At 34.7% G+C, this 21198-nt stretch overlaps 1 protein-coding gene across 3 annotated transcripts in view; it reads left to right on the top strand.

Annotated features, from left to right (window-relative positions):
* The window catches only part of LOC129261353 (probable dolichyl pyrophosphate Glc1Man9GlcNAc2 alpha-1,3-glucosyltransferase), a 52144-nt gene that overhangs the window by 19087 nt on the left and 11859 nt on the right, over positions 1-21198 (top strand). For all 3 annotated transcript variants that reach the window (XM_064099093.1, XM_064099096.1, XM_064099095.1), the window contains 2 exons: positions 11952-12076; positions 13641-13708. In XM_064099093.1, the coding sequence (XP_063955163.1) occupies positions 11952-12076; positions 13641-13708 (193 nt within the window). The remainder of the gene's footprint in view (positions 1-11951; positions 12077-13640; positions 13709-21198) is intronic.

Here is a 21198-nt window from a genome sequence, read left to right as displayed (position 1 = left end):
ATCATAGTGCAATATTTCTGGGGGGGATTCGCCCTAGTGCTGTAGCCGAACTGCCGAACCGAACGGAAGTTCGCCGAACTTGGCACTACCGGACCGAACCGAACGCAAAGGCCTGGTTTGGTGGTTCGGTAAAAAAAAAAAAGGCACATTAATATTGCTAAGTAAAATGCATAACAGCGGGGACTACATAGATTTAATTGGAAAATAAATTAAAAAATCATTGGTTAGTGATTGTGCACAATAAGAATTCCACCCAAAATATTTTTAAAATCCACTATGAAAGCTCCCATCTTGTCTTTGATTGAACTGTTATCAACTTAAGAATATTTTATTAACATGAATATATTTTTTCTTGATAAAATGAGGGGACATTTGAAGCTAAACTCGGTATAAAAGCGTGATTAATTACATATTGTCGTAATCGATCGTGATCGTAATCGGACCTAATTATTTTGTATTTAATAAAGAAAAGGACCAGACATAAATTCATTCCTCATAAATGAAAAAAGTATGACAGCTTCGGTCTCGTCTTTGATTGAATTTTTATCAGTTTCAATATTTTTATAAACATGAATTTATTTTTTTCTTCATAAAATGTGGGAACATTTTAAGCTAAACACAGTTTAAAAGTGTAGTTGAATTTATACGTATTGCTGTAATCGATCGCGATTGTGATCGGACTAACATGTAATTGTTTTGTATTTAAAAAAGAAAGACAATACATAAATTAATTCCTTGTGACAGACAAAGTAATGGTAAAGTATACATATTTCACCTTCTGAAATTTTCATATTAAGATAAAAGATAAATAAATAAGAGATGAAGGAATGAGGGTAGAAAAAACAGAAATGATAAAAATTCAAACCAAATCAACGCATGTTCCCTGATCGCGTTCCGAAATGGTTGGTAATGAAAGTTGAAACAGGAAGTCCAAACAACCTGCTCTCAGTTGCTATTATGTAAAATTTGTATTCCGAATTCGAAACGTTTTTCCATTGTAAATATTTTCTAAAAAGTGGTTTAATCTGGTCAATTACTGAAAATGAAATGATTAATTATCAGTTCCATCTTAGTTCTGAAGATCAACGCCGAGTGATTTCACAACACTAAAATACACAGTACAGTCCCATGTACTCATTTTCGTGTTGGAAATATGTTTGAAGTCACGTAGCGTCGATCTTTCTGGACCAAGAATGGACTGATATTTTATCTTTTTAAAGTAATTGATTGACCAGAATTAACCACTTTTCAGAAAATAGGGACTTTCTAAAACATTTCATATTCTTTGGAATGTGAATTTTACCAGTATAATAACAGTTGAATGGAGGTTGTTTATCTACTGTTTCGACATTCTCGATCGACAATTTCCAATCGGAGAAGCTGCGTGCAGCGTTTGCAATAACATTGTAATCGATCATGATCATAGCTACATGAAATAATCATGAAAAAAAAAATATGATCTTTGTAATTCCATTTCTGTCCTGATTCTCTCATTATCAATATTTTTTCTTTGTTTTTTTTTATTTCATTTTAAAAAATGAAAGTAGAAGTGACTCTTATTTTTGTTTAAAGATTATAATAAATAAAAGAAAGTTATGCAACAATTTTTTATAACTATTCTTTTCAGAAACAAAATTTATAATAAATGTATTATCTGTTTCGAGGGTTGGCATTTCCTTATTTTATGTTAATAATTTATTTTTGGCATTAATAGCCGAACCCCGAACCAAACCAAAGTTCGGAAAAAAATTGCCGAACCCTGCCGAACCGAACCCGAACATGCCGCCTGACTTGCAGCACTAATTCGCCTTTCGCCCCGAGCTGCCGTGTATTTCCCCCCCTGGTTCATCATCTTTAGATATGAACATGTACTGGTCTGATCGGTTCATTATGTAGTATGCAGATTGTCCATCCATGATGAACTTGAAATACCATATTTCATATTGAGACATATTTTTTTTAGCAAAATCTTGTTTGCAATTCAGATTTATTTGCATGAAACATGAAGGGGAAGCCTTGACAATAGTAACACAGAGTCAGGATAATTGACAGATCAATACTGTACATGTATGGTTCTTTAATGCTGCATTTTTTTAGCAGTGAACAAGAATTTAGAATGAGTTCATTGTATTGAAATCGTAGCTAATATTGGGCATTAAGATAGTGGAAAAAAGGAAGTCAGGGATGAAAGTTTTCCTTCCAAAACATGCAATTTCTCTGGTGATAGCTTCTATTTGACCCATTCACTTCTGTACCAATTGTTGTTTTTTTTGCTTAATAACTATATTGGATATGTAGAAGGTCTGTTTCCTTTCCTGAGTAATGTGTATAATATAGCTCTGTTTCTCTTCACTGTGTAAATGTTGAACTAATATATATGTAGAAGGATTGTATACCTTTCCCTAAAGTTCATCAGTAAAATTTATTGACTTTAAAGAATCTCCCATCATGTAAATGCTGTCCTTTTGTTTGAAATTCATGCATTTTCAGGAATTGGTGCATTTTCAGAGACTCGTCCTATACCCCTGGCATTTGAAAGTTGATATGAACTAACATTTCCAAGCTCTCTGCTTATAAATCTATTCAAATCTACGTGTAGCACTTGAAACCAAATAGGAGTGAAGGACAAAAATCTTTTATAGCTCTACACCAGCAGTTACCGTCAAAACATTTCTTTCACACCCCACCGCTATCGCAAAAAAAGGATGTCTCATATTTCGGAGTGACTGCAGTGTTACTCTTAATGTCCTTAAATTCAAAGGTAATTTTCCTAGAAAATGAGTATACATTTACATACTGCGACAGATAACAAGAACTTTTGCAAGGGTTTATCAAGGTTGCAGGGATCTCTGCTGCTTGAGAGCAGCTTACAAGAACTTTTGACGACAGGCTAGAAGAATGCCTCTAGGAATGTCACAGGCTTCCTGCTAGCTAAAAATAAAAGTAAAAGAACTTAATTGTCTAGTTTTAGTTTAGGTTGGTGTGAATGCAAGAAATGATTTGATTTTGGGGATGTAATATTAAAGTTCTGGTGGTAATTTGCATTTTGTGATTGGATAGGTAATAAAACAACTTTTTATTGTCATCTTGACAGGGGCTTTTACACCTTCCCAATCACAAAAAAGGTCTCAAAACGTTTCTCTACACAGATCTGCCTAAATCAGAATGCATTAAAAGTTCTCATACAGTTTTCAGCTTGCTACAAGACTCACAATCCTATAGCGAATGTTCTACATTCTTCTTGTGTTGTATCAAACCAAAAGTCTTTTGTTTTCAGACTACAACCTTGTTGAACGGATTTTGAAAAAGTACCCATGATCTTGCAGTTATTTTCTGTTCTAAAGGAATATATCACAACTTGTGTTTTTACAACTTCTTTTTTTCCTACTCGCAAAATATTTATTTTTATTATTGGATGGATTGGATGAAAGATCCTAGCGGGACAAGGAGGAGTATTATAAAGCTATTTTCAGTTTAATATGTAGTGTTGTGGGTTTATTAGACAGCTATTACTCCCTTATCCCCAGATGCTGTTAGAAATAGAGTTAAATAGTGGAGGCAACGAGCGTCTTGACATTTTATCGCTGCGTCTGTTGCTCTCAACCGAGAAAGAAAGGCTCCCTCGTCCTCCCCGAGGAGCGTTAAAAGTGTAGCTCCCGTGAGAGCATTTAACAACCTCTTTCTGTATCCCTCTCAGTCTCCACCCATCTCTTATTCTTTCTTTTCTCTTTCTTAACTTTCATTATCATTTGTTTCCTGCGGTTTCTATGTCAACATTTCCTTTAAAAAGGGAAGAAATTGTCAACAGTACTTTAATAACTACATGTATCTCTCTTTTGTAATAGATATCTGATTTGTACTTTTTTATCAAAACATACATTATACAGTACCATTTCCTGTCAAGAACATACATGTACATGTATACATGTATGTCCCAGAATATTGGTACTTTTACGTGTATCATCTCCCTAAACAAGATTCTCCTCCCCCCTTTCTCTCTCTTCTTCTCTCTCTCTCTTCTCTAAAAAGAAAATAGAGAGAGTTCTACATATACACCCATTAGCAATGCGATCTAGATTGTTACTTGTCCGGAAGAGGAAAATGGTGATTATGTGGTTAGAAATTTGGTATTGTGTTACTTTTGCGGACATTTCTTTTTGTGTAAACGGATATCAATGAAAACTCTTGGAAAAGATGTTTACATGATATCATGTTTCTCTGGAGTGTAACCATCCATTATAATGATAAGATTTGTAATTAATCCTACCTCTCTTTACCACTGTTGGGTTTTCCTGCTTTTACTTTTTCGTCAGTGATTTTATAGCCAACATTCATGTACATGTATACTGCACAGCATATATGTTGCTTTTTCTATTTTTCCCTCTACCTCATCCTCTCAGGGTGACCAGATTTGGACAGTTGAAAAGCGGGACACTTCGGGATAAGATCAATTGCATAATTGTTTTTTTTTTACTTTGTTCAAGCAAGTGAGCAAAAATCTTGTGATAGATTTCTACATACTCTTTTTTTAAAATAACATTTTCCCATTTTGCTGTACTGTGCATATAAATAAGGAAAAAAAGTGATGTGTGAATATTCTCTCATGAATGTATTTGAAATCGTAAAAATATGGGACAAAACGGCATCTCAGGAAGGGTTAGTACGGACGCAGGACAAATTGCTGAAGTACGGGACAGTCCCTTGAAATCCCTCTCTGTCTCTCTCTCTCTTCTTTACTCCAAATTGCTCACCAATTCACGTATTCAGGGCTAGTCAACATGGCAACCTCATCGGTTGCTTGGTCAGCATTCTTGTAAGCAGGGCTGTGGTCAGTACTTTACGTATTGACCCAATCACTTTTGAAGTAATTCTAGCCTTCATTATGCATTTATTGGGGAGGATGTATGAGAGTGGTCAGTTCAAGCTACATATGAAGCTCGAAAAGGCATATTCAGTCCGCTCCATTACCAGAATACCCAAAATTACAAGAACTTGTTCAAGCCTAGAAATACAACTACACCCAATTACATGTAGGTAAATATATGTACGTTTTCACACCGACCAGAAGCAGACCCTTTCGGGACCCACCATAATTTCTTGAAGTTACAAGCATGCGCAGTATGGTGTGATAAGCCCACAGTGCCCTACCTACATGTAAATGTATAAACTACCCGCTGGGTTGAGACTTGAGAAAGATCTCATACTTTGCTTTCACACTACCAAAATACCTTGGCCACAACCTTGGAAAAAAAATCCCTTTGAGAAAGTTCTTGTAGTTTCGGCAAGTACCTACCAATTAGTGGGTATTTTGCTTTCACATTGGCAAAAAATATCTGGTATATTCTGACTGGGGTTGATCACTCATATTGAGGATAAATTTCCTGATCAGAGTGACAGAGAATACAGGTTATTCTTAAACTACAAGGCGGTCTGAATACGCATAAAAGGCTGAAGAACAAATTTGAGAGGAGGAAGACAGACTTTTATTTAAAAAACGGAACTTGGAGGGAATTATTGTCAGAGAAAGAAAGATATACTGACTGGGGACTTTTTAACATTCAAGATTCATGATATATATTACATATTATGTGTTTACATGTAGGTCCTCAGGATTATATTCATGCTATTATATTTATGTCTAGTTTTTTGCTTATTAGAAGATTCTACCAAGTCTGAATCCATGCTTACTTTCAAACAACAGTTTTTAAAAAGAACTTGAAAACCAGCTTGAGCTACATGTATTTGGCTAAAATCTTTTTCTAAAAATCCTTAACAAGGTCAAAGACTTCATGAAAACTAATAAAACCAACCAAGAATGCAAATATGCCCCATGTAGATGCAATTTGTGTGCAATGAAGTATGATGGTTTCAGCTTCATTGCATCCCATTTGCAACATTCGTGGCCTAACGACGGCCTTCAGCAAGTTTCCTTTCAGCAACAATATGGTATTGATTTTTGGTCGCAATTCTGGAAATGTAGCTAGTGTAAACGACAACATGGAGCGTTGCTTTAGTAATTTAATCGCTTTATTTGATTTTTGGTCGCAATTCTGGAAATGTAGCTAGTGTAAACGACAACATGGAGCGTTGCTTTAGTAATTTAATCGCTTTATTTTATGTACCTGTAGTAAGTTCCATGGGATATTCGCAAGATAATAGAAAAATGCAACAGCTCCTGCGACAATTGCTCCGATGGAAAATATGCACGTTGAGCCAAACATAAAATCTAAGCTCCAAACTAAATAAACCCTCATTCTTATCTTTACATGTTATTCTATTACAACCATAACTTTAACCCTATGCCCTTTGAGATACTACAAATGGAGAAAATGTCGCAGGAGCAAATGTCGTATCACCAATTTGCCTAGATACGTAAGTTTGATGATGCATACCTTTTGATAAAATGATTTGAAATACATTTTAAGTTTTATGAAAATTGTCATGGCCTAGTGAGCTAGAAGTAAAATTATTGGCCCAAATTCACAAAGGTGGTCTTTAAAAACCATCGGTTGAACCCATCGTTTATGCAGATTTCCTGTATAAATTACACTAATAATTATATTAAAAATGTCCAATGCTGATGCGCACTTTTGTCACAGTGCACCAAAATGACACCTGTTGAGGTGGTTGTCCACGCTATTTTGTTCATGAGTCTACTGTTCAAACAGTGAATAAAATGAATAAAATAGCGTACTTAACCATGGCAACAGGCGTCAATTTAGCACACTGACAAAAGCGCGCATCAGCATTGGACATTTTTTAATATACGCGTTAAATAAGCGTAATTTATACAAGAAATCTGCATAAACTATGGGTTCAACCGATGGTTTTCAAAACCACCTTTGTGAATTCGGGCCATTTTGTTTTCATAAATTCTTTTGTCCCTTGACAATGTATTGCTGGCATGATCGAATGTTTTGAAGAGTGGTGGAACTGTTCTGCATTTAAGGATGGTGCATTCTTGAGAAAAAAAAGTTCATGAAAACATTTTGAAGTACAGTTCACTCAAAGTTGATACATATGTGGGTCTTTCCATGAAGTTGGGGCACAAATTGTGACATTTCAGCATAACTCAGTACTAATTATACTATACGTTTATTGTTTGTAGGCTTTGTATTAGTATTAGACCATACATTTACTGGGACTTAGGGAGCATTTATCTTAATTTTTCATTAAGTTATCTAGCAAAACAGCTACTGTACATGTACATTTACAAGGTGTCTATGTAGCATGGGGATATTTACATTTGGTCCTAAAACTTAAGTCAAATTATGGCAATTAGGATGACCTTTACTTATTAGTCAGGTAGCTAAATATCTCAGATTTCCTTTGCATATACATGTAGTTCTAATTTCAAAGGAAAATTAAAAAAAAATTGTCACTAGTATGCTACTCTGTGTCCATCAAATGTGACATTTCCTAATTCTACAAGTACATGGACACTGTGACAATTTTTTAAATGTTCTTTTTCTTTTGAAAATATGCATAGCAAATCTGAGGTGTTTAGCTTCCTGACTTGACAAGTAAATGTGCATTTATATCAAGTGTATATCAACCTAATTGCCGTAATTTGACTTTTAGAACCAAATAAAATATCCCGATGCTACACGCACTCCGTGTCCACAGCGTTATACAAGGTTTTACTAAATAACTTAATGAAAAATTAAGCTAAATGGCCCCAAAGTCCCAGTAAAATGTTTCATCTTATATAAATATGTAAAGCCTACAAAGAATAAATGTACATCTACATGTATGCTGAAATGTCACAATTTGTGCCCCAACTTCATGGAAAGACCCATATATGTATGTTATGCAAGGAAGAAATGGTTGCTTTTATTGTAGCTTTTCAAGGGTACATGTATATGGCTGTATGCGATTCCTTTATCCATTTGACTTTCACCACAAGAATTACCATTACCAACTAAAAATGAAGACTTTTTATCAGTAACACATGAAATGTATCTCCAAAACAAGGGATATATATTTGGTAAGGGGTTTATTCATAGATAGTTTGTGAAAGAGGAAATCTATCCATTTCACCTGATTTGATATGAAACTACAGTAGAATAGATGCATGGATCCCATTGCGTTGAATAATTGAAGTTTGCAATATGAGAGTGGTCTCATTTCAGAGAGTGTAATTTGCGTGAAATACATCCATTAAAATGTTTTATTGATCAATGTAGACATGCATTAAAACAACATTCTTGGAATCTTGTGAAAAGAAGGACTTGGGGAGAATTCTGAATGGCTGAAAGTTTTAGAGCAGTGTTTCTGAATGAAGAGTCTGCAGTACTCTACACTCTAAGTTCCAACGAATTAAAATAATTTCAGATCAGCTGTGAATATTGACCAGTCACATATTAGATTTAGATTTAAACCCTTTTTAAAAGATTTTAGATCTACAAGTTAATCCTTAAGATTGAAAATAAATCCAATTTTCGGCTGGTCACTATTCACAGCCGATCTGGATTAATGTCAAATCCTTGAAATTTAGAATGTAGTAATAAGCACGGCTTTCTGTGAAAGACACCTAAAACTTTACTTGTAAATATGTTGGAAAAAATTGATAAGGAATTTTAAAAATATGTGTCGGGTCTATGTTGGGACACAAATTGATTAGTCTACTTGTAAAAACACATCATATCAAATTGACAAATTTGGCATGAAATCAATTTTTTTTTTATAATAACCATAATGCAACTTAAACTTTTCAGTTCAATTTGCCCAAAATGTTATGAAATACACGTAGGCCATTGCATTGACTCTCCCCAGGCCTCTAATCTGAAACTTACATTACTTCTTTTACATAAGAGAAGGAAACTGGTAAAATTCATAATGGACAAAAATATTGCAGCGAGTCATAAAAATTAGCAAAATACATGTTTTGGACTTTTGGTGTATATTTTCATTGTACTAAGGGAAGAGTTGTATTTTTGTGCGCTCACAAATCTCGATCGCATTGCCAATTTGAGGATCTTCATAGCATTAGTGATTTTGACATTCCAATGTTCGTAACTTTCTTATTGTTTGTCCACTTGTTCTTGAACTTTCATTGATCTTTTTCCTTGATTTTCTGTTTTCATATGAGCTGACTTGATCCAAGAGTTTCACTCTCCTTTAAAGATAAATACCAGTTGTGGTAACGATCTCAAAATGAGTTCGAACAGAATCCAGCAAAATTTCCATGCAGGTGTTTGTATACATGTATAAACAAAAAATATGCACTGAATGGCTCCGGAAGAAAATGCGTACTTGCTGAATGCTGAGAAATTACCAAAATAAGCACAGAATTTCATAAAACGTCAAGCATTTTTCAAGGCAATATTAATACACTGTCCCACATATGCTTTTCTGTGTGAATAATCATCAGAGTTATGGTTTTTGAGCTAGATTTCATGATTCTACAAAGATAAGTTTGCATTTAAACCAGATGTAGATCAGTGATGATATTGTGACCATTAACCTTGATTTAAAAGACTTTGTCACGAAATAATTGTTTGCTGCAACTACTTTCTTTTACCTTTAATATGAGATTGAAAAATGGTATGAATAGTATCAGCCAGCTTGTGCGAAGGAGCAGTCAGTGTCACCGATCCTGTCATGTGATTCGTACAAATTGATTTTTTGCCAAGAATGAGACGTTACCGAAAACGGCGTTGCAAAACCTGATGGGGCTCGAGGAGGAAGCTACCGCAAGATTATGGAAATAAAATTCAATATTTGCGTGAAAAACAACACTGTGATATGCAAGCCAAGGATTCAAGGAGGGCCCTTCATTGTTCCCAGCGGAAATATAAAGCCAACTTCATTCATATCTGTATGGTTGTTTACAAGATACTCTGTACATCTGTGTTTGTCAGAATGTTTTCTGGCAATTTTATTATTACTTTCTTTATGTTTTTCTTTTATTGGAGAGGGTTTATGAACTCGCCTGATTCAATAAGATATTGACCCGATGGTTTTATTATCCATGCGTCCTTGCCAAACAAAGTTGGAGGAAGCTATAATATTAGTTATTGAATTCAGCAATATTTTGTGAAAACAGTATGTATAAGTATTATGCCATTATGAATATTCATTACGAGGGCTGATGAGGTCATGTTCCCACTTTCCTATTTCTCATGTTATGTGTGTATGATATGTCTCCTTTGTAACAAAATGTGTTGCAGTAATGAATATCTTATATGCATTTAAATCAGTTTTCTTTTTCATTCCTGGTGGACAATATTTGCATGAATATAATTTTATATAATAATAAATTACAAAAGATATACATCATCAGCTTGATCATTACATGTACATGCACATATTTTTGAAGACATGCATAGAACTTCTATGCTGATAGAACTGTTTCCTCAAAGTAAAATGTCAGAGCTTTGTTATTCCTTGACTGACTTTGATGAAATTTTCTGTGGTTTATTGTCTGATATTATTTTTATTTTTATGCTGTTTTGTAAAACATTTGTCAATTCAGCTTAACAAGCTGCGATCATATGTTCTAAATAAATCTTGAATCTTGAATCTTGAATCTATTATTCTATATGTTCAAATCATGAATATATTATTTTCAGCCTGGAGTACCCCTTGAAACAGGACTTTATGATACAAGCCTTTGTAATTATCCCGTCTCTTTATGACCATTCCACTTGTTAATTCCCTTCTGGATATGTTGATATGCAAATTGTAAACTCCTGAAAAAGTAAGTCCTCCACTGAATGTGCACTGCAGTCGAACCCAAGAGTTGATAATATACATTCAATTGCTTGCATTTCTATGTAATGCTAGCTAAGAATTCAGACGGGTCTGAAATTTCATCTCAGCAAGACATCTTCAACATTCGTGCTGCCAAAGGAAGGACGGACAAGGTTTTTTCCTGCTTTGTTCCTTTTTGATATAAACGATTCATAAAATCAAATGAAACTGAAAAATTCATGAAGATCCTCGTTTATTATGAACAAATGTATTTAGTGGTGTTGTCACAGCAAACCGTCTTCTTTCTTTTTCTTTCTCCCTGTATCTCCATCTATTCATCTATTTTTCATCTTCATGTGTAGGCACTTGTTTATTATATTGTGAATCATATTGCTTCATGGTTTATTCTGGTTTTAATTCCAGAATAGTTCTCTGAAAGCTAAATTGTATAAAGGTAAAACAACATACATGCATTGATGTTCAGAGTTTTTTAATTTTGCAGAAATTTGTGAAAAATCACATAATTACAGAATTAATTATTAATTGTAAAAGGTGTATTATTTCTGAGTGTAGATTTTAAAAAAATAATGATAATGAATCAGGTAAAATCATAAAAAAGATAAAATCATATATTTCATTATTAAAGCTGATGTCCATTAAATGGTTCAGAACCAAATGCAATTTTTAGATAAATCTCTTTTTTATATATATTTTTTGTCAAATACAATGTACTCTTCATTATTCTACAGTTACATGTAAATCATACAATGCTCACATGTATCTGTCCAAGAGTTATTCTAAAAAACTAGTCAGCTTGAGAAAAAAAAAGGAAAAAAAATGATCCCTTAAAAATTGTGCAAATTGAGAAAGTGTAGTACTGAAAACAGATGTGGCTTTAAAATGCAAAAAAAAAATAGAAAATGAAATCAGAATGTAGGAAGAATGCATGAAGCATTGATTACTCTCTAAATTCCTTATATATTGAAAGTAAATCTAATAGATTGTGGTCAGTGACCAATCCAAATTGGATCATAAATTTCAATCCCTCTTTGGATTGGTTCCTGTTCACAGTCTATTTCAGTCTAAGGAATTAAAGAGAGAATATGCATATGGTGGTGCTTGTTTCAACATTACATTGTTTTCCCCAGCATCCACTATTATTCTTTCTCTATGAACAGAGAGCTTCACTCCTTGTCCAAACCAACTTCTAATGTAAATCTGCCTAACTCTATCACTCTCATCCAATGTCTGTGCAGATTTTGCCTAACTCTACCCAAGCCATCCATCTACCGCCGAGAGGAAGGCATGCGAGGGTGGTCACAACCTGGCTTCATCCTCTCCATCCTTCTCATCGCAAACTTTGGGCTTCTCATCGTTGATCGTATCCTTTCCAAAATAGCATACACTCAAACCTGTGTCAGGATTCACTTGTCTTTTTTGAAAACCTGTCTTCAGCGGCCACTAATATAGTCTCCCAATTGAAATTAATATGGTATAAACAGCCAATTAGTGGGATTTTATTTGAAACACCCCTTCATATGTATTATCAATCATAATAAATTTTGTTATTGAGGTTTAACACGGTCTTAACGTACATTACATCACACCGTCTTTCAACAGGAAATTGGATTAGCAAGGCCAACACTCGAAGGCATGAGAGTAATACCAGTGTTGACAAATTATTATTATTATTTTTTGGTTAAGTCATGATATAAGTTACTTGTTATAGGCAATTGTACATTTTTAGATTAAGCTGTCAAAGCAGTCCAATATTAATGATTTTTTGGATGAAGAGAATGTCAAAAATTCAAATTAATTTGATGAAATAGGGATGAGAGTCTAGATATCCAGGTCAGTGAATGTTAATTTATTGCACTGCTCAATATTATCATGTTAGGCCGAATACATTAGATTGCAATTGCTTTTGCTTTGCTTTTGCTAGAATCCATACTGCACACTAGCGTACCTATGGGGGGGGGGCAGACTGCCCCCCTGACGAGTCACAACCCATGCAAGGGACATATCCCTGCCCCCCCCCCCCCCCCTGACGAGTCACAACTGATCCCTGACAAGCCACAAGTAGCCCCCTCCTATGAACTTGAAGACCTTTTTTTTTTTTTTTGCTTGTCAATTTTTTTTCTGGTACGAAATCCTTTATTTGTGGTTGAAGACCTTTTTTTTTTTGCTTCTCAAATTTGTTTGCGGACAAATTTGCGCCCCCTGTGGAAAATCCTAGGTACGCCACTGATACTGCATTACAAATAATCAAATTGCTTGTCCAAAAGATTTTGCTAAAAACCAGAGTCAAATGGCCAGCTAGATTCAGAAGAACTGTAAAAGTTGTTTCTAAAACTGGAATTAATTTGTCGTCAGAATCTGTTCCTACCAATATCACAGACGTGTTGTACATCCCGAATGTTTTGAATTAGTCACGTCATGTGCTCAATCCAACAGATTCGGTGAAAGCCAAGTCACGTTTGTCAAATAGATCAAAGTGTTTGATCATTCTCAGCTAGTTGAGACAAAGTTATAGAGGATGATGATTGTTTGATGATTGGCCAAGCCCCCAGTTATGTTTTTTAGCTTTTTACAAAGCAAAGTCCACAGACACACCCACAACCTGCACAGTTCTATTCCTTTGCTTCTTCAATCCCCAGCTATATAACAAAAATATTACTCTAGGAGATTGAGCATTTGTCAGTGCAGCCTCAAAATTGTGGAATACTTTGCTCTTTGAAATTAGAACTTTGATATCCATCAGTATAAGCTTTCAATATTAAATTAAAGACCTCTCTTTTTAACTTTAAAACTTTCTTTTTATCTTGTTTCCAAGCATTTCAGGAGCTCTTTAATACAGCACAGAAAAATATGTTCATAATTTTGCACTATCAGTATGTAATTATGATAATTGTTTTAATGACCTTGACCTGTCATTCATGTCTCAGATATTCATTTTCAGTACAATGGTTTCCTTTTTGGGTTAATGCTATTATCTATCACAAGAATATGCCAGGTTAGTCCTTCCTTCAACTTCAAGAGTATGCATAAAGCAAACCTTTTGCTTGTGCGTTTGTTTTGCGAGTTGCGTTCACACCACCGTGATCTTGCTATTGTTCAAACCGCTAGCAATCGCTTTCTGAAGGCAAGAAAAGGGTTAAGCACAAGCAAAGCGAATCCTTGATTTTGATTGGCTGTTGATCAGCGTTACCATGGTAGTTATCATTGGATGGCAAAGTTACCATAATGGTAAATTCAATATGCAATGGAGCCCTGGAAAGACCTTTCTACACTCATCCCGCGACTGTGTGCCTTGTCGTTTACGCTATTTTTGCTTTTCCCCCAACTAAAACATGGGCATGTTCTGATCAGGTAGGATGGTATAAAAAAGCTTTTGAACATATTCAGGATACCATGCCAATGTGATTATAAAAAAGTGTCTTCTACACCATCCTCTCAAAGTTGCTGTTAAAGGACAAGTCCACCCGAACAAAAAGTTGATTCTAATAAAAAGAGAAAAATCCAACAAGCATAACACTGAAAAATTTCATCAAAATCGGATGTAAAATAAGAAAGTTATGACATTCTAAAGTTTCGCTTAATTTCACAAGACAGTTATATTCACATCCTTGTCGGTATGCAAATGAGGAGAGTGATGACATCACTCACTCACTATTTCTTTTGTATTTTATTATGTGAAATATTCTGATTTTCCACCTGTTGTCCTGTGAAACAACGATTAATTCCTCCCTGAACATGTGGAATTAGCATTGTTTAATACTATATGGTTCAATCAAGTTGGTCCTTATTGTCAAATCTGTAAAAAATGAAATATTGCATAATTCAAACAATAAAAAACAAAAGAAATAGTGAGTGAGGGACATCATCGACTGACATTTGCATGTCACTGAGTTGTGCATATCTCTGTTTTGTGGAAAAATAGGCGAAACTTTAAAATGTCATAACTTTCTTATCTTTTTGCCATTTCTTATTTTACTTCCGATTTTGATGAAATTTTCAGCATAATGCTTGTTTGATTTTTCTCTATTTATTCAAATCAACATTTTTCTGGGGTGGACTTGACCTTTAAGCTGCTCTAGATTTCACGCTCTCCACGGATCTAATGAACAGGGCAGATCAAGGAGATATCTCTCCTTGGGTAGGTCTGGGTTTCAGATCATGGTAGGATGAGGGTAAGTCTGGAGTGAGCGGTTTGGTTTTGGGTTGGCTTGATGTGCAGATTTTGAGAACAATTTGTCATTAGAGCAATTTGTCAGTGAAATATTTTGCTCTTGTATGATACTTTTACCTCTTTCGTGCATCTGCATTAACCTAAATATTTTCAGCGCGGCCCTGATCAAGTGACGATACGATTGCCCTTGAACCACCTGAAAGCTACATGTAGTCTTTCTTGTGCTCTTTCTCTATCGTGCACTCGTGTATCCTCAGTGCTAAGATAGAGGCTCTCCTTTCATTCCAAAAAGGACTCAGTTTCATGAAAAGGTCTTGCAAAGACCTTCATTTCATTTTATATTTTATTTCATTGACATTGCTAATAACATGTATGAGATGTCTTTATGGAATAAATTAAGATTTTAATACTTTATTTATATCAATATTTTGGACTTATAATTTATTATCTAGATCAAGTGTAAAATGATGTCATGACATGAATTATATTAATATCATATTATCTGATATTTATTTTTATATGAATGATTATTTTGAATGCAGTAAAAGGTTGATGATAAATGAAAAGCAGTCTTATACATCATATCGTGATAAATCAGCAACACAAAGATCTACATGTATGGTCGCTTTGCAAGGAGCCTTTGAATGAAACCGGGCTTTTATGAATGATAATTGGGAAATGTGTCAGTATCTGAACTCCAAATTTCTGATTCTTCTGAAATGAAGATGAATTGAAGTCATTTCGGCGAAGAAAACAAGCATAGCCAAAAGGCAGACAGGTATCTTTTCTTGAACATACACATGCATATAAAGATGATTTACCGAGAAGAGAAGTTCCTCGTCCCTCCTCTCCCTCCGGCTTAACACCAACCAAACAGTCAGTTGGGACCTATTGGGAGATAAGTTGCCTCCAGTTTGAATTAATCCTTAGTGAGAAAAGCATAAAGAAGTGACCCTGACATTCTTCTCATCCCATGCAACATCCATTCTCTTCATTCTCACTCCTTGGGGCCCATTTAGACTAGGAAGATACCGTATAGAGGTGTTGGTGTTTGGGTTAATAGTGGTTATGTCCTCAGACCTTGAACCATGAGGTCTGCGGTTCAAATTCCACTGCAGGGCAGGTCCAAGCTATTGTCCCCTCTGAAGCCAAAATTAGATCTTTGCCTAAATATAACATATTGTATGTCATTTTAAAGTTTTTTGCCCTATATTTTTTTTCTTCTGAAAACTTAAAGTTAATGAATGCCAAGGTCACAATTCCAAGAAATCATTAATTAGCGTGACGTACAGGACATCACATTTTTTGATCTGCAGATAATGCAAATTATATATTTGAAAATATTTCTGTGGGGACTTGTAGTGCTATTAAAGTTAATGCAAACATTTGAGAAAAAAAAATATTTTGAAAATTAATTAAGTTAATTATCTGGTGTCCAACAGGCAGTTTCCCATACATGTATGTCACTATTTAGCATATGTTTTTTAAGATACTAATTAAGAAAAGGTTGAACAGTTTTCTTCACACTTTGGAGAGTTCTAATTTATATTACTATATATCCAAAATTAAAGTGAATTTACTGAATTAATTTCATGTTTAATTATATCAGCTAATTAATCTTTGTGACGTACGGGACAAGTGTGTGACATACGGGACACACCATAGGATTTCTATGTAATTCTAATTAGGGTTATTTTTCAATTAGGAGCAAAGATAAAGTAAATTGAGATAAATAATATCATATCAGTGGTTGAATATTGGTAAAAGGCTGATAATAAAGTTATGATTTGTAATAAATAACAAGGGTGCATATATAAAGCATACTTGTTAACATATGTTATTAATTAAATCTTTCATAAAATATAAGGTCACAAAGTTTTTTTATGTTTTGTTTGTTCATATACCGGTAGAAATATATATCAATCATAATGATCCATGTAAAACTTACTTACTTTGGTTTACATCCAGTTAATTATAAATTTTGATGAAATGTCACTTTTCCCATTCGTTTAACACATGGAATTATTTGCAAGACATCTTTCATAATATTTGTAAGGTCGTAAAGTGTTTGCTATGTTTAATTTTAGTGTATGCTATTAAAGAAATATATATCAATCCTGATAACCCATGTAAAACTTAACTTACTTAATTATAAATTTTGATGAAATTTCACTTTCCCCATTCGTTTTACACATGGACAAATGTCCCGTACGTCACATGTCCGGTACGTCACAGCGCAGATGTTTAAATTTTGAGCTATTACATAATAACAACAATGAGTTCTATCATTTCATTCATGGCTAATGAAACTTGATAAGATACAAGATGAAAACATGATAATGAGAGATTTCCAGCTTATTCCAATTCACAGAGTTTTGATGACAATCTTTTTTTTTTTAAATCAGCTTTTGTCTGGTCCCGTACGTCACAGCGTGTATTAATTAAAATATTACATCGTTAATGGAATTGTAGATCACTAATTTTTTTACTGAATAAAGAGGGCACAACTGGCCTTCCAAAATCCATAAAAAATTATCTGTTGTGCATTTATTTTTTATGTTACACAACTTTAAAGTCTCTAAATGTCCCGTACGTCACAAGTCAAATAGCTTGGACCTGCCCTGCAGCACTAATGTCTTGAGCAAGATACAATCGTGCGGCTACAGTGACGGTGATGATGATGATGATGAATGATGGTGGTAATGATGATGATGATAGTGATGGTGAACTGATGATGACAATGATGATAATTGATGATGATGATCATGATGATGATGATCATGATGATGGTGGTGATGATGGTGGTGGTGATGATGATGATGATGATGATGATGGTGACGATGATGGTGATGGTGATGAAGGTGCTGATGATGATGATGTTTGTAATACTGATGATGGTGGTCTTTACAAACTTGTATCGTATTGGCGATCAGAACCTGGTATTTTGCAACATTACATTTGTAGGCTCAATGAAATACAAAAACTCTTAAATATAGTTCAGTTATTTTCTTTTTGTTGTTTATGATTAGGTTTTTAAGAATTATTATCAATTTTCCTGTTCTCTTATTGTTTTGGACCACAAGCTTTTTTTAACCACAAAAATATAGAATCATCATTGTGATAATACTATCTAGGAAATCATTGAGTCACAATATTACTAATTTTTTTTGGCATCATTAAATCAATACAGGATTTGCTTTACATTATCTTGTGGTAGAACAGATCTTTATGATAGAATATGAAATGAAAGCGGAATCATAAAGGCTTAGTTAGAAAGAGGAGGGTTTGCCAAAGGGTAAAAGGATCTCTGCCAATAAATCAGCGGCACCTTTCTTGTTTACCGAAATCCTGCGATATGGTCAGTTGTCTGTTGTCCCACTATATATACTGACCCCCTGGGAGTCATGTGTCGGTATGGGCTGCAGACTGATCACATTACTGTCCATCTCCTGTCAGGGGAGATAGGTGTGGAGGGACTTTCCGAGGTTGTCCACGCAGGCTATTGCCTTACGGAATGTCGTCAAGCACTTCATAGCCGGTTTATGGCTTCACTGGGGATTTGACGGAGAGGGATCAACGGCAGGCAGAGATTCATTAGCGATACCTTCTCTATGCCTCCGCGGACTGCTAAACGGCTTGGGTTATTGGTGCAGTGCGAGTTAAAGCCATTTTGGTGGCGGCGGATTTGTTATCCGATAAGGGACATTTGTCTGTATTCTTTGCACATACTCGGCCGATCTTGGTGAGGTGTCGTCCGGGAAGTGAATGCATGATGGTGATATCCTATTAGCTATTCTAAACCCATGCTGCAAAGAGGCAACATCAAGTTTGAGAACCATTTCCATCTGCAAATGTGAAGGAATTCGATTTTTTTTCTTCAAAATGCTCCCCGTTTTAATGCACTTGAAAAACAAATTATATGGCAAAAAGTGGCTCTGTTATCTGTAGGCATGGAAAGAGAATAACACAAATACTTATTGTTTATACACTGTATATTCATATACTGCAGATATTAGTGTCAAGTATGACAGCAAGCCTACAAAACTTCTTCATTTTATAAAATTATTGGAATTCAAGCCTTATTTCAAATGAACAGAAGTTTGATATTTCTTGACCATTTGATATGATTGAGGTATCAAAAAAGACGAGATATTGAACTTTTTTTCAAAAATTACACTTTTTTGAAACTCAGAAACCACCTGCCAAGTGACTTTTAGGTATCCTTTCTCCAAATTGTTATTGCTCATTCTTGTGTTGAGGAGGAATCATACGTTATTCCAGATGAAATCGGAGTCTTTAAAAGCTTTGCAATGAAAGGCCATTGTCTATTGTATTTGTGATTTAGTTATGATATATCATCAGTATTTTGTTGGTTTTTTTCTTGGGCGCACTGTATTTGTATACTCTCCATCATTCTATGCCTACAAATAATCCCATAAGGGATACGAATTCCCCAATGTTCTTATGTAGGGTGACGCATCATATCATATTTAGATCATTATACATACAATGAATGTCTTTCATTTTTCACACCCTAGTAGAAGGGATCGGTTTTAGCTCCCGTGAGGATTTTTACTCCACTTGTTTGTACCTTTGACTTTTGATGTGAATGTATTATTGAGCTTCGATAAAGATGATGTAGTAATCCAAGTTTTGTATGTTACCTGTTTTGTTGTTGTTTTTTTTTCCTTTGGCTGCATTCAGACTACCCTAGTTATTCCATAAAGAGGTACACAGCTTTCATATACCGAAATTAATGTACTTTTACTCTTAAAATTGGCAACAATCATTGATTTTTGTCTCGCCTGCATAGCAGAGCGAGACTATAGGCGCCGCTTTTCCGACGGCGGCGGCGGCGTCAACATCAAATCTTAACCTAAGGTTAAGTTTTTGAAATGACATCATAACTTAGAAAGTATATGGACCTAGTTCATGAAACTTGGACATAAGGTTAATCAAGTATTACTGAACATCCTGCCTGAGTTTCAGGTCACATGACCAAGGTCAAAGGTCATTTAGGGTCAATGAACTTAGACCATGTTGGGAAAATTATTTTCAAAATCTTAACCGAAGGTTAAGTTTTTGAAATGACATCATAACTTAGAAAGTATATGGACCTAGTTCATGAAACTTGGGCATAAGGTTAATCAAGTATTAGTGAAGATCCTGCTCGAGTTTCAGGTCACGTGACCAAGGTCAAAGGTCATTTAGGGTCAATGAACTTTGGCCGTGTTGGGGGTATTTGTTGAATTACCATCCTAACTCTGAAAGTTTATGGATCTAGTTCATAAAACCAAGCTCCTTGATAAAACTTGGACATAAGAGTAATCAAGTATCACTGAACATCCTGTACGAGTTTCAGGTCACATGACCATGGTCAATGGTCATTTGAGGTCAATGAACTTTGGCCGTGTTGGGGGTATTTGTTAAATTACCATCCTAATTCTGAAAGTTTATGGATCTAGTTCATAAAACTTGGACATAAGAGTAATCAAGTATGACTGAACATCCTGTACGAGTTTCAGGTCACATGACCATGGTCAAAATTCATTAAAGGTCAATGAACTTTGGCCGTGTTGGGGGTATTTGTTGAATTACCATTCTAACTCTGAAAGTTTATGGATCTAGTTCATAAAACTTGGGATATAAGAGTAATCAAGCATCACTGAACATCCCCTGTGAGTTTCAGGTCACAGAACCAAGTCAAAGGTCAGTTAAGGTCAATAAACTTAGGCCATGTTGGGGTAATTGTTTAAGTGCCATCATAACTTTGAAAGTTTATGGATAGAGTGAATGAAATGTGGACATGGGTGTAGTTGACAGTCTTAAGTCTCTGTTCAAATGTCATTTATGGTCAATGAACGTAGTATTATGTCATTATATGAATGATGTTTTTGTGAATGATTATTTTATAGTAGTTTTCAAAGTTAGCACTGCTGCGATATTAAATTGCGTAATGCAGGCGAGACTGCCAGAGGCGTTCCACTTGTTTCTTTTTATTTTCATGCTTGAAAAATTAGTATTTTAAACTCTAGTGTAAATTAGTAATGAATGATTATTTTTAATGAAAATTACCATTTGAATCTTTAAATAGTTGTTTTCTTGTGTTCATTGTGTGTATAATGAATATCTCAAATCTGACTGCTCAATATTAAGGAATGGCTCCATGTTTATAAATTTTTCAGTACATTTCCCCCTCTAATCGTATTTCATATGTGATTACTAATGTTCAAGGGTGGTATTATCTCTAAAAATTAATTGGTATCCTGAGATGACATTTTATCATTCAGATAAAATTGAAATTTTGTATATCA

This window comes from Lytechinus pictus, chromosome 5, assembly GCF_037042905.1.
Source record: "Lytechinus pictus isolate F3 Inbred chromosome 5, Lp3.0, whole genome shotgun sequence".
NCBI classification, from domain to species: Eukaryota; Metazoa; Echinodermata; class Echinoidea; order Temnopleuroida; family Toxopneustidae; genus Lytechinus; species Lytechinus pictus.
This window is presented reverse-complemented; position numbering and strand designations above follow the sequence as displayed.